Source organism: Mustela erminea, chromosome 18 (genome assembly GCF_009829155.1).
Source record: "Mustela erminea isolate mMusErm1 chromosome 18, mMusErm1.Pri, whole genome shotgun sequence".
Taxonomy (NCBI): Eukaryota; Metazoa; Chordata; class Mammalia; order Carnivora; family Mustelidae; genus Mustela; species Mustela erminea.
Genome location: NC_045631.1, coordinates 28747428 through 28762989, shown reverse-complemented (window position 1 = coordinate 28762989; position 15562 = coordinate 28747428). Strand labels below are relative to the sequence as shown.

General features: G+C 36.4%; 1 protein-coding gene across 11 annotated transcripts in view; it reads right to left on the bottom strand.

Annotated features, from left to right (window-relative positions):
• TRIM37 (tripartite motif containing 37) overlaps window positions 1-15562 on the bottom strand; it is a 180276-nt gene that overhangs the window by 67945 nt on the left and 96769 nt on the right. For all 11 annotated transcript variants that reach the window (XM_032322412.1, XM_032322415.1, XM_032322413.1 and 8 more), the window contains 4 exons: window positions 10162-10341; window positions 5496-5610; window positions 4143-4361; window positions 2405-2541 (listed from right to left, as the gene is read on the bottom strand). In XM_032322412.1, the coding sequence (XP_032178303.1) occupies window positions 2405-2541; window positions 4143-4361; window positions 5496-5610; window positions 10162-10341 (651 nt within the window). The remainder of the gene's footprint in view (window positions 1-2404; window positions 2542-4142; window positions 4362-5495; window positions 5611-10161; window positions 10342-15562) is intronic.

The following is a 15562-nucleotide window of genomic DNA, read 5'->3' as shown; positions in this document are numbered from 1 at the left end:
TTTCTAAGAAAATAATTCCATTTTTAATTGCCCCTAAAATAATAAGAGAACTAGGTATAAACCTAACCAAAGAGATGAAAGACCTATTCTCTGAAAACTATAAAACACGGAGGAAGAAAACTGAAGATGACACTAAGAAAAGCAAAGATATTTCATGCTGTTTCACTCATTCTCCACCATACACAAAAAATAAATCCAAAGTGTATTAAAAAAATAAATTCAAAGTGTATTAAAAACCTATATGTGAGACCTGAAACCATAAAAATCCTGGAAGAGAAGACAGTGACTTCTTTGACATCAGCCAATGCAATATTTTTCTAGATCGGTCAGTCTCCTGAGGCAAGGGAAACAAAAGATAAACTACTAGGAGTACATCAAATTAAAAAGCTTTTGGAAGAAAACAATAAATAAAACTAAAAGGCAACTGACGGAATGGGAGAAGAAATCTGCAAATGACATACTGGATAAAGGGCTAGGATCCAGAATCCATAAAGAATTAATCAAAATCAACATCCAAAAAATAATCGAATTTAAAAATGGGCAGAAGACATGAACACACATTTCTCCAAATGTGGACATACACATGGCCAAAAAACACATTGAAAAGTTGTTCAATATCACTCATCATCAGGGAAATGAAAATCAAAACCACAATGAGACATCACTTCACACCTGTCAGAATGGCTAAAATCAAAAACTCAAGAAACAGGGGCGCCTGGGTGGCTCAGTTGGTTGAGCAAATGCCTTCAGCTCAGGTCATGATCCCAGGGTCCTGGGATCGAGTCCCTCATCGGGTTCCCAGGCACAGAGAGTTTGCTTCTCTCTCTGATCTTCTCCTCTTCTCATGCTCTCTCTCGCTGTCTCTCTCTCTCAAATAAATAAATAAAATCTTAAAAAAAAAAACAACAACCCTCAAGAAACAACAGAAGGTAAGGATGTAAGGAAAAGGGAATCTTCATGCACTGTTGATGGGAATGCAAACTGCAAACTGGTGCAGCCACTGTGGAAAACAGTATGGAGGTTCCTCAGAAGTTAAAGGTAGAACTACCCTATGATCCAGCAATTACACTACTGGGTATTGACCCAAAGAATAATACAAAAACATTAATTCAAAGGGATACATGCATCCCTAATATTTATAGCAGCATTATTTACAACAGCCAAGATATAGAAGCATCCCAAGTGTCCACTGATGGATGAAGAAAATGTGGTACACACACACACACACACACACACACACACACACAATGGAATATTATTTAGCCATAAAAAGAAGGAAATTTTGTAATTTCAAACAACATGGATGAAGGTAGAGAGAATAATGCTAAGTCAGACAAACAAATATCATGTGATTTCACTCATATGTTGGATTTAAGAAAGAAAATAATCGAGGAAGGGGAAAAAAATAGGAGAGAGAGAGACAAACCAAGAAAGAGTCTTAACTATAGAGAACAAACTGATGTTTACGAGAGGGGAGAGGTGGGGGGCGGAGAATGAGTGAAACAGGTAATGGGAGGGAGGGAGATATTTACAGTCTCAAAAAATATGTCCCCACAGGATATTTCTTAATTACAAAGTGAAAAATTTAGTAATTTGTAGAGAAATCCGGCAGACATTAGCTTACCCAAGTAATCTAAATTAGTCAATTGTAATGGGACAAATAAAAGACATGTACCCTCCTGCTACTCCCTTGTATGAACCTCTGAAAAGGCTCCGTATTCCTACCTGAAGTGCATAACCTAAATTTCATTGTGAGGAAACATTAAGAGTACTCCCAAATTGAGGGACTTCCTGCAAAATAACTGCTCTTTCTCAGAAGTGTCAAAGTCATAAACAAAAGATGAAAAAAATAAAGATTAAGTGACCCAGATTAAAGAAGATTAAGACTAATGGAATTTAACTAAAAGCAACAAGTGATGCTGGATTGGATCCTAGACCAAACAAATAGATTATAGTATTATATCAATGTTAATTCCGATTTTGATAACTATACTTTAGTTACATAAAAACACAGTTCTTTTTAGGGAGTACACAGTGAAAAGTATATTCACCTTATCTTGAAAGTCTCACCAAAAAAAAATAGAGAAAAGAGGAATACAACAGAATATTAACATTTGGGGAATTAATCTGGGCAAAGGGAATATGGGAACTGTTATTTAATATTTTTTGACTTTTCCTAAATACGGAATTTCAAAATTAAAAATAAAATGAAAAAACTAAATCTCATTTTGGAATCCAGAGATGAGAGGAAACAAACTGATTGTCTTTCCTTCAAGCTCCTTCTTTATATGATACTTAATAGCAAGTAAAAATGCTGAATATCCCCACTTTAAGGCCTAATTAAGTTAACATGCTTCATTACTACTTAGATGCTTTGTAGTGGTAGTTAAGGGGAGACACTCACATAGTTTCTTCATCAATGTCATTTTCTTCTGTGTTACTTGTTGCTGTGGAACTGGCAGAGGAACTGCTGCCATCAAGGTGATTCACTTCGTCTTCCCCAACAAGATCCAGATCCAGATCTCCATCAGAGAGTTCATGCTAGATCAAGGCAAAGAAACAAGACTTCCATCTCAATTAGTTTTACTCAGTTGATCATCTGATCCATATCGCCCTCGGCCGCAAGGATGACAAGAATCCCCAGTTCGGATGCATCTTCTCTCTCCTTATTTCCGCAAGTCTACACACTTATATACGCTTACGTGACCAATCAGCGAGCAGGGTACAGGAGGGAGCGAATCAGGCTGTGCACCTAAACGAACAACTTCGCTAGCAACCAATGCTGTTTACTTCCTCTTTGGGCATTCCGCTTAGTCTCACGAGGCAATCCTAACCTGGCAACTAGCCAGGCGCCATCTTTTAATGGCGGAGGCTGCCCTGGCCAGGGGCCTGCCTCCGACAGATCCAGCTGATGGACCAAGCCCTGAAGAAGGATGTAATCATCAGAACTCTCTGCTACTGTGCAGAGGAAGCTGAGCCCTTTAGAGAAAACCACACAATATCTGATTCCACTAATAACTTACTGCTACCATTTTCAGCTAGGCCTTCAATGTCCCTGGAAATGCTTCATATATTCCTTGTGAGCTGCCAGTAATGCTCTTCACAGGTAACATTTCAAACCATCACTCCTCTATGTCTAACCTCAGATATCCTCAAGGACATCGTAAAACTATCACCTATCTGCACAGAAAAACCTATCAGTTAGTAAGTGTAAATACCCCCAAATTTTAGCTGCCCTACCTGCAAATCTCACTATTCCTTTAAATCATCCTGTCAAAGGTTAACTGCTTCACTTGAGCACTCCACTCCAACCACCCTTATCTATCTCCTTAAATAGTTTGTCTTGTCGGTACCTTAACCTTACCTCTCTCCTCACTGGCTCCTTCATTTTAATACGTACTTGAAATCTCCCATCTTAAAAATAACAATTATAAAAATGAAACAAACCAAAAAACACCTTGTTTTTGCATCACTGTCTGATTTTAAACAGTAATAATTACTTCTTGAATTTTTATTCTGGTTATGGCTTAGTTGGGATAAAACTGGGATATCTCCGATATCCTAAATCATGCTACCTACATATGCAAAAATAAGGTACTTTACTAGTTTTAGTGAATGGAAATAGAATGCATTTTTTAATTCCACTATTCATATAGTTTCCAGAATGTACATCAGTTTATTTTGTAGAATGTATACTTTTCTACAATAAATTATAGAACTGTGCAACACTTTGATTCAACAAGTTCTGACTTATTACTATTTACAGAAGAGCATACACTAGTAATGAAAACAAATGGACACGACTTTTAGTACACTAATGCATAAAAGTATAGAGTACTTTATATACTCTATATTGGAAATCATGATCTTATTTCTCTTACAAAACACAAAGTGAATCTAAAACAAGTCTTAATATTACATGATAATTTTTTTAACTTGGGATTTATTTATTTATTTATTCTTAGAGACAGGGAGCATGAGAGTGGGGGGAGGGACAGAGGGAGAGGAGAAAAAGAATCTTAAGCAGACTCCCCTCTAAACAGAGCCCAATGTGGGGCTCTATCTGACCCCCTAAGATCATGACCTGAGCCAAAGTCAACAGACAGATGCTTCACCCACTGAGCCACCCAGGCGCCTCTTACATGATAATCTTCATTCTGAATCTTCTCTTCCTCTTCTTCATCCTCTTTGACCTCTCTTGTAGCAGCTGTAGTAGGACCATCCTGGAGAAGCATATCAGTGCATGACACAGACTTCTTAGCACGTGTCTCAGGAGTATCATCATTCTGGGGGCTAAGATGATTATCTGGTGGTGACAAATCTCTTGATTTCTGAGTTCGAGACAACTCAATAGTAAGTCTCTTAAAATAAACAATAACAGCACAAACAAACATGAGTCAAAAGCAGTGTTTCAATGGCACAGTAAAAACATTTTAGGTAAAAAAATATATATCCAGATGTCCTAAAACCATTTTTCAAACCATCTCTCTCAATCCCTCCTGGTTTTATAGAAAAATCTATGACAAAAAAACCCTGCCCCCCACTTTATTCTCATTTTGCTTTTCATATCTAGCCTAAGTTACATATACAAGAGCATACTGTACAGTAAGTATGAGCAGTTTTAAACAATATACTTATCCTGAAACTTTCTCCAAGTATGTACTCATTCATACTTTCCTCCCTCATCTATTAACCTTTCTCAGCACTCCCATCCTTCCACTCCATTTCAATTTCCACTGGCAGAAAGAAACATTCCTTATATAATTTAGTTTACCACTATAAGATAAAAATTCCTTGTCTGATCCTCCCCAGGGCTCAATTCAGCAACAGTGAAAATTCAAGATGGGATAATTTTCAACTTTTCTATAGCTTAGAATCCTTTAAATTCAAGATAGCATGGAAAAGAGAAAGATTCAAATCACTGAGAAACACAAGAAGTTTACCTCATGTGAGAGCAGCACTGTCCAAAATGTAGCTTTATACAATGATAAAAATGTAATATACCTGCAATGCCCAATACAAGCACTTAAAATGTGGCTAGTGCAACCAAAGAACTGATATTTAATTTTAATTAAGTTCACACAGCCACACGTGGCTAGTGGCTAACTGAACTAAGAGTGCAAAATTAGAGGCTCAAAGGTGGTATGTAGATGGAGAATAAGGTAACTGGACTTTTCTACAAAATTACAAAAGAGGAATATCCAAAATCTAATTACAAGCGTAACATGCCAGTAAGACTATGAATATAAAACACTAGACTCCTATGTTTTTTGGTTACCTTTTTTTTTTTTTTTTAAAGATTATTTATTTATTTATTTGACAGAGATCACAAGTAGGCAGAGAGGCAGGCGGGGGCAGGTGCGGGGGTGGGAAGCAGGCTCCTCTCCAAGCAGAGACCCTGATGCAAGGCTCGATTCCAGGACCCTGGGATCATGACCTGAGCCAAAGAGAGAGGCTTTAACCCACTGAGCCACCCAAGTGCCCCTTTTGGTTACCTCTTTAAGGTTATTTATTTGTTGGATGTAGCTGGTTTGTGCAGCTTCCAATTGAGTAATATACCAATGCTGGTCCCGGCATTTTTGAAAGAAAGTTGGTGAACGAACCTGAAACCTTAAAAGAAAAGCTGCACATGAAACATGATCCAAAAAGTAAAATATTATCAACCAAGCACTGAATCTGTAACTATAAATTTTATAAAAATTATAATTTTAAGTTTATTTGATTACAATGCTAAAATTCAACATGAACTCAGAGCTGCTGGTATTATTTATACATATAGTTTACAAATTATAATGACATAACGTCCTGAAAACTTATCTTTAGGTCAGTTGTCTAAACACAAAATACCCTTTTCTAAAGAAGTAACACTACACATCATGAGTAAATTCCCAAACTACTAAAGCATATTTATTATAATAATCTAGATCAAATACCATGTTGATCATGAGTTGGGAAGAAGACCATGCCATGCAGGAAAGAGGAAGCTAATGCTTTCTTTCCCCCTTTCTTACTTAGGTCAAACCCAGACAAAAATAGGCAAAGTCTGTTTTAGACTGCTCTTTTTCTTTCGTACTTTCATCTCATGCTCCTGTATTTCTTCCTCCCCAGTAGAAAACAAAAAAGTCCCTTAAAGGGTCAACTACGTGGAACTGCTTTACTGTCCCTCAATGAGTTGCATGCTCTAAATAACCTATATTCCTATCCCCTCCAGATAGCAGCTTAAAATCAGCTCTCCATCACAATATGGCATATTGCAGCTTGGGTCAGGGAAAAAAACAAGTATATTAAAGGATTTTAATAGATAAATAATAGCATCTCAATCTATTCAGAGTTATCTTTATTTTCATTTGTATTTATTTATTTTTTGGTGGACAGTGAAACAAGGTTTATTGAGCAATAGCAAAGTGAGAGTACAAAGCTCCCAAGGAGGGAGGGGACCCAAAGGGGATGCCTTATCTGTACTTTTAAAACCCAGATACTTACTAATGCAAAAAAACCTATACCTATGTCAGAAAAGTGAACCTGAGTTTATTCATAGTGGAAAAATCTATAGCAATATGCAAAGAGGTTTCTAAAGAGTGGAAGAGTCCCAAAAAGCAAAACTAACTTGGAAACCTACAAATCATCCTTCCAGTCTTACCACCCTTATGTTAAATATCATTCCATTTTTTGTAGGATTTTACTAGCTAGTATAGGAGTCTACTGACCATCATCTAGAGTTATCTGCAGTGGATAATGATGTTCAGGCAAAGACACTCATGCACTGGAGGACAGAGATTATTCACTCAACCAATACCCTAAGGGGATGCTGCCCAGTCAGTGTCCATTGGTAAGATTTTCACGAGGACATTATCTTTGAATGACTAATGAACTATAGTCAATTCTGAACATTAGTGTGTCATTAAAACAAATGCAAGCATGAGGTAACATTCCTTAACTTTCTGGTTTAACAAAAGGAGAATAAAATACATACTCATTTATATGTAGTTACAGAAAAACCTTAACTTAATTATTTGTCAGAAAGAGAGAGAGAGAGACAGAGCACAAGTAGGGGGAGTGCCAATTAGAGCACACAGAGGGAGAAGCAGGCACCTGGCTGAGTATGAAGCCCAGAGCCCAATGTGGGACTTGATCCCAAGAGCCTGGGATCATGACTTGCGCCAAAGGAAGATGCTTAATGGACTGAGCCATCCAGGAGTCCCTGTTTTTTTTTGTTTGTTTTTTAAAGTATACTCCAGGGGCACCTGGGTGGCTCAGTGGGTTGGCTCTCTGCCTGCCTCTCTGCCTACTTGTGATCTCTCTCTGTCAAATAAATAAAGTCTTTTATTTTTTTTAAGATTTTATTTATTTATTTGACAGACAGAGACCACAAGTAGGCAGTGAGAGAGGGGGAAGCAGGCTCCCTGCTGAGCAGAGAGCCCGATGTGGGGCTCAATCCCAGGACCCTGAGATCATGACCTGAGCTGAAGGCAGAGGCTCAACCCACTGAGCCACCCAGGTGCCCCAATAAATAAAATCTTTAAAAAAAAAAAAAAGTACACTCCAGGGATGCCTGGGTGGCTCAGTCATTAAGCGTCTGCCTTTGGCTTGGGTCATGATCCCGGGGTCCTGGGATTGAGCTCTGGATCAGGCTCGCTGTTCCGTGGGGGGCCTGCTTCTCCCTCTCCTACTCCCCTGATTGTGTTCCTTCTCTCGATATCTCTGTCAAATAAATAAAATCTTTAAAAAATAAAAAAATTTAAAAAAATAAAATACACTCCACATCCAGTGTGGAGCCCAACTCGAGGCTTGAACTCATGACCCTGAGATCAAGACATAAGCTGAAATCAAGAGTTGGGACACCTAACTGACTGAGCCACCCAGGCACCCTTTATTAACTTTCTAGTAAGTACATATAAAATTCCATGAGAATCTTAAGTTGAGACTTAAATTTTCAGCAATCTCTCATTAAATAAATATTGAGTAATAAGATAATTCAGAGCCTCCTCTCCACAAATCCTATAGCAACTTATTTTCTACTGCTATTTTAGCACTATCTTGTAGAATAAATAGGCTTTTTTGTTTTGTTTTGTTTTTTAAAGATTTTATTTATTTATTTGACAGAGAGAGAGATCACAAGTAGGCAGAGAGAGAGAGGGAAGCAGGCTCCCTGCTGAGCAGAGAGCCCGATGCAGGGCTCAATCCCAGGACCCTGAGATCATGACCTGAGCCGAAGGCAGTGTCTTAACCCACTGAGCCACCCAGGCGCCCCAGAATAAATGGTTTTATCTGCCCAATTTATCTTGAGTTCCCTGAGAATAAAATCAATGCCTTATTCTTAATATTAACCCAATGCCAAGCACAGACTCAGTCAATGTTGCTGAATAAGCAATAATAAAACATCAAAACAGGACTCTGTTCCTGTCCTAATATTCAAGTCTAGTAGGAAAAGTTTTGTTATAAATAAGGACGGCTTAAAAATAGAGACTAGAAGTTGGGCTACACTGAGTTAAAAAAGGGAAACTATCACACAGATTACCACCAAAAGATTCACATTAGTATGACTCCAATATGGGGAGGACTAAGACTCTGGTATTTGGTCAAAGTGATGGTTGAATAATTTTGCAATCCTCTCTACAGGGAAAGTGTGGAATAGCAACAAATTATTTTTTTGGCAAATAATTTTTAAAAATACAAAAACCCTGAAAGGTTATAAAATGGAATTAAAATAATTCCCCCACAGACAAAAACATCAATCTTTTTTTTCTACACTGAAAATGCAGTAATCTTTTTTCACTTCTTTATTCTCCCAGAAAGGTTATGAAGAACACACACTAATAAAGTTTAATATAACAGCAACTCATACACCACCCTCTAGACCAAAGAGCTCAGAATAAGAGAAATTTAAGAGTACATCAATCACTTCCAAGGAAAATAGCTTTGAAAATTGTTTTGATAGTAACTTAAAACTATTAAAACACTGCTCAAAACATAATTGGATCTACTTTTTTAATACTCAAGTTCTCATTTTCATCATCCAGATTAAAATATCATGTAATGGGGGCATCTTGGTGGCTCAATGGGTTAAAGCCTCTGCCTTCAGCTCAGGTCATGATCTCAGGGTCCTGTGATTGAGCCCTGCATAGGGCTCTCTGCTCAGCAGGGAGACTGCTCACCACCCCCACTCCACCTGCCTCTTTGCCTACTTGTGATCTGTCAAATAAATAAAATCTTAAAAATAAATAAATAAAATATCATGGATGATGTTCTAAAATGTCTGACTTATAAAGGATACAACATTAAACAGGGCTATTGTGGTTTTATAGTTAGCATTTACATTGTCCTTTATTGCAAATAATACCCCAACTACTATCACTTAGTTTGTTTTCAGCAATTTTCATCTCTATTTCCCTACTTTTAATTTGCTGTTATCTAGAAAGGACTGAAAATTATTTTGTGAGTTTAAGCTTGTAAAACCAGTCACGCAAATATATAATGTCAAGTGAAAAAAATAAGCACTTGATCCTTATTTTTGTATTTCCAAATGCTAAGGTTGACAGAAGTTCACTAACTAAATGTCAAACACATTTCCAAATTATATTACTAACTACACAGGGCTTCTGAAATAAAATAGTTAAAAACATAATAAGATTGGGCACCTGGGTGGCTCAGTGGGTTAAGCCGCTGCCTTCGGCTCAGGTCATGATCTCAGGGTCCTGGGATCGAGTCCCGCATGGGGCTCTCTGCTCAGCAGGGAGCCTGCTTCCCTCTCTCTCTCTCTGCCTGCTACTCTGTCTACTGTGATCTCTCTCTGTCAAATAAATAAATAAAATCTTTAAAACAAAACAAAACAAAACAAAAAAACAAACATAATAAGATTATAGTTAGTATAAATTTCAATATTCATCTCTGTTAAATGAATAAACTTTTTTGAGACAGCTAAAACACAGGCACATGGTTGAGTAGTCAGGAAGGGACAGAGGGGGAGGGCGGATCCTAAGCAGGATCCACCCTGGGTGGGGCTTGATCTCACAACCCAGAGATCATGACCTGAGCCAAAATCAAGAGTCAGATGCTTAACCAGCTGAGCCATCTAAGCACCCCAAATAAATAAGCTCTAAAATAAAGTTCTGATGCCATTATTACCTCATGATAAAAACATTATCAAATGTTTCTTATTACCTTAAAATCACTGTATCATTTTGTCGATTCAAGTATCCTTCATTTGCAAGTAAATCTAAACGGAAAAATCTATTATAACCCCAGCACTCTCCAACTTCAAAGTCAGATGCAAATTCTCGAATGATATTTTTGGTAGGATCATTGCAGGACTGATGAACCATCTCTACACGATATTCGTATCTAAAATTGAAAAACAAACTATTAATACAGAGTTAACAAACAAGAAGAGAAGACAGACATATCAAAACATTAAGTAGGTCATTTAAGTTATTACCTGAGAAGAAACTTACTGATATGTACAGTCACTTTTCTTTCAGAAATGACTGTATCATTTATAAAGACCCAGTTTTGTAAATGGGCTACCACAACATGATTGGCACTAGGTCCTTATTTCCTTTTAAAAATGTTTACTAATATAGCAGGTCAAGTACTACCTCAAAAATAAATAAATTTTGTATAAAACAGTACTTTCAAAGTTACTTTTGTTTTAGCAAAGCTATATATTTTTCCATGTATTCATTACCTGTATTTCCTCACATATAAATATTCTGCCATTTCCACTAAGGTTCATCCCCATGCGGTTATAAAGTAAATAATAAATTTTAAAATACTGTATTATTCCAATTCAAGTTTGAATTAATTGTGCTCAGAAATTCAAGACAAAAATAAAAAAATTTAAAAAAAGAAATTCAAGACTACAAAATTTTCTAACTGAAAACAAGTATACACTGAGAAATCCAATATACTCAGATTTCTGTAACTTTTATTACATTAAACTCCAATGTCTTCAAACTCATTTTTATTAAGAAAGCACTGTTATTTAAGGAAGACAAAAAAATGAAAAAAATAAAGATAACCAGAAGGAACACTCGAAAGTCATAAAGCTTTCCTTTTTGGTGAAGATACATTTTTAAAAGAAAAACACAAAAGCTTACAACCTGCTATTTCTGCTAGCAAAAGTAAGTAAAAAAAACTGCAGCTCTTTACCTATAAATGTCAGATGTAAGAATTTAAGTACTGTCAAATGATTTTTATATTAATATCATTCACAATACATTATCAAGATTGATGACACAAAGAACTAACCAATATGTAAGTTGTGATATTTTGTTCACTTCAATTTTTTTTTTTTTAATATTTTATTTATTTATTTGTCAGAGAGAGAGGGAGAGAGAGCGAGCACAGGCGGACAGAATGGCAGACAGAGGCAGAGGGAGAAGCAGGCTCCCCGCCAAGCAAGGAGCCGGATGTGGGACTCGATCCCAGGACGCTGGGATCATGACCTGAGCCGAAGGCAGCGGCTTAACCCACTGAGCCACCCAGGCGTCCCTGTTCACTTCAATTTTAAGGAAGTCATGAAGCTAGCTCTGTAGTATAAAAGGTACCATTAAACATCCAGAAATAAACCCCAACATCCATGCACAATTGTTTTTGACAAGGGTGCTAAGATCATTCAATGTGAAAGAAAACGTCTCCTCGACAAAAAAGGTGCTGAGAAAACTGGATAGCCACGTGCAAAAAAGAATGAAGCTGAGCCCTTAACTAATTCCATATACAAAAATTAACTCAAGGGGCGACTCGGTGGTTCAGTGGGTTAAGGCCCCCGTCTTCAGCTCAGGTCATGATCCCAGGGTTCTGGGATCGAGTCCTATCAGGCTCTGTGCTCAGCAAGGAGCCTGCTTACCCCCCAACCCCTCTCTCTGCCTACTTATGATCTCTGTCTGCCAAATAAATTAATTAAGTAATTAATTAATTAAACTCAAAATGGACCAGTGACCAAATATTAAGGGCTTACAACTACAAACCTCTCAGAAGAAAACACAGGGGTAAATCTTCATGAACTGACCGAATTTGGCAATGCATTCACAGATTTGATTCCAAAAGTATGAACAACAAATGGCAAAACAGATAACTTGAACTTTACAAAAATTTAAAACACTATACATCAAAGGACATTGAGAAAGTAGAAGGACAAACCTAGAAAATGGGAGAAACTACTGTCAAATCCTACAAACCATCTGATAATGGTTTAAGTATTCAAAATATATAAAGAATTCCTATAACTCAACAACAAAAAGAAAGCAACCCCATTTAAAAATGGGCAATGGACCTGAATAAACATTTCTCCAAAGATATGTAATGGTCAATAAGCACATGAAAAGACTCTCAACTTCATTGATCATTAAGGAAATGCAAATCAAAACCACAATGAGATACCACTTCATACTCACTGGGATGTCTCTAAAATACAATTAAAAATGGAAAATTATTAAGTGTTGGTGAGGATGTGAAGAAATATGAACTCTCATACGTTGCTGGTAGGAACACAGAATTGTATAGCCACTGTGCAAAAGCTTGGCAGTTCCCCCAAAATGTTAAAAATACAAAATTACCATATAACCCATCAATTCCACAACTAGGTATACATTCAAAAGAAAGAAAAACATATGTCCATATGAAACCTTTACTACAGGATTATTCATAACAGCCAAAAGTTGGATACAACACAAACTGTCCATCAACAGATGAATAGGTAAAAAAGTATATACATAAAATGGGATATTATTCAGTCATATAAAAGAATGAAGTTCTGGTATATGCTTTACATGGGTGAACCTTGAAAACACCATGCTAAGTAAATAGAAGCCAAACACAAAGGTCCCATTATAGGATCTTTTATATGAAAAATTTAGAATAGGAAAACACACAGGGAAAAAAAAGGAGTTGTAGTTATCTCGTATAGGAGGAGAAAGGAATAGGGATTGTTTACTTAATGGGTATGGAGTGTTCTGGGGTGATAAAAACATTCTGAAACTAAAGACCCTGTAATGTAAATAAACTAAATTCCACTGAATTATATATTTTTAAATGGTTAACTATGTGTTATGTACATTTCACCCCTAAAAAATTAACTTTTTACTTTTATTTTTAAAATGAGTAGTGAAAAACTCAAAACACAAACAATCAAGAATATTGAAAATCTGTGTGTGTTGGGGGGAGACACATTAATGCAAGTTGTCAAATATATCCAGAATCGAAACAGATTAAGAGTTTAAAAGTGAAAAGTCACTTTGTATGAAAAACCATATAATGTTTGAAAAAAGATCATTCTTTTACTGGCATTAGTTCTTTGAAATCATAACAGATACAGACCCATGTTTCTAACAAATGTGGGAATTAATCCAAGTTAAATTAGTTACAAAGCATCTCAACTCCAATCTTAGATAGAACTAAAACCCTGAATTTGAATATTCCAACTTAAATTCTTTCCTTCTATCAAACCGAAGATCCAAATAAATATGACAACTGTTAACTTAAAAATTTTAGTATTATTACATTTACTCTCTCAGGGAAAGTTCAACAGTTTCTTTAAGCAACTCAAAGAAATTCCCCTCTTAGTCTAAAACAAGGCACTCCGCAAAGACTGTTAAAAGTCAATTCAAAAAAAAAAAAAGTCAATTCCAGAATGTCACTCATATGCAAATTTTCTCTGAAGGCCTATATATGTGTATGCTAACACACACCTGTAGAAAGATACTTAAGCATAATGAAATTATGAGAGTACCTCTGCAGCATCCCAGATGATATTAAAATCTACTAGATAATGACACAACGATTTAAGATCTTATTCCATATTTTGGCAGTTAAACTACTGTTCAACTCTAAAATTCCAAAATTGAATGACATTTTAATATTAATGAAGAGGTACTCAAACTCTTCTCTAGGCTTACTGAAGTGTTAAAGAGAATTAAGAGATAATAAAATGTCATTTTACCAGAATAGAAAGGTCTCACTGAGGTAGTTAGATAATATCTAACAAATATACAAATCTTAATCTTTATTCAACCTTATTCTCCTGAGTAATACTTCATTTTCATTGATAATGTTATGGTGTTTGCAAGACCATGTAAACGTTAAGTTCCTGTAGTGTATATGGTCAACAATAAAAGAACAGAGATGAAATCAGTACCAAAGGCAACAAAACTATCACAAAATCTACATTATCAGTAAGACAAAAAGGAGAAACTTCCTAAAACAAGAAACAGAGGTAGATCAAGAAATAACTTAATCAAGAGACAAGGAAAAGCCCAAGATTTAATGGTAGCAACAGGGACGTGAACAAAATCCCGCAGTCACTGAGATTCTTATAATTCTGCCTGTAATCAAACACCTTCCAACCAAAACGGCTGATTTCAGAGAATCAAACGGAGCCCAGTACTTAACAACTATACAGAGATACCCCCCCCCCAAAAAAAATCTGGTTAAACAGACTGCTGCTAAACAATGCTGATCTTGAGTGAATAATATAACTAAACCATCACTGTATTACCATCTGTGAAATGGGACTAATAATATAACCTATAGCTCACAATATGGTAAAGCAAAGTGAGTTATGTAAAGCACAGTGCTTGGTGCAAAGTATATATTTAGCAGTTAGCTACTATGACAACAATACAGGTGAGTCCACTGTTTCAGATCATATAAGACATCTGGAGCAGAGCTAAAAGTAAAACATATTTCCAATTTTCTTCCCGTATTACTAACATTACTCATAATTTGACTCACCAGTAGTGGCAAGAATATTCTGCATTAAGGTTAGTCTATGCCAGAGGTGGTTTAAGTATAGTTCGTGTACCCCTGGCGGTCAGTTCCTGTATGATCCTTTTAGGGATCCAAAATGTCAAAACCATTATCGTAATATTAAGTTGTTTGTCCCTTTCATGTGGACATTTGCACTAATGGTACAGAAGAATGGTAGTTAAAGATGTCCAGTAGTGGGGTGCCTGGGTGGCTCAGTCAGTTAAGCGGTTGCCTTAGGCTCAGGTCATGATCCCAGGAGACTCAGCCTCCTTCCTCAGTGGGGAGCCTGCTTCTCCCCTCCCTGCCACTCCCCCAGCCTTAGCTTGCTCTCTCCCTCTGTCAAATTAAAAAAAAAAAAAAAAAAAAAAAGTACCAGTAGTCATTATATTATTCAGTGCTACACACTTTCAGACAGGGAAAAAAATGCCAGTGTCTCTCAGGAATGCCTTTGATGATACAATACAATTGTTAACTGTTATTAAACCTCAACTCTTGGTATCACAAAATGGGAAACGCTATACATAAAGTACTTGTTCTGCATAGTGATGTACAATAGCGATCTTGGGGAAATAACTGAGTTGCAAGTTCATTAGCCACATTTTTTTGGTGAAACATCAAATGAAAGAAAAACAAACAATGGTTATTCAGCTGTAGATATATTTTCTGGACCAAATTAATTAAGGAAAAAAAACTGCCAGTATTGGCTGTCGATACACAGGTTGACAAAACACAAGCTTTCAAATAAAAAAAATCATAATTCTGAACAATTTGTATGCGTTACATGAGCTTAAAAAGCTTTCTAATACTTCAAGACTCTCCT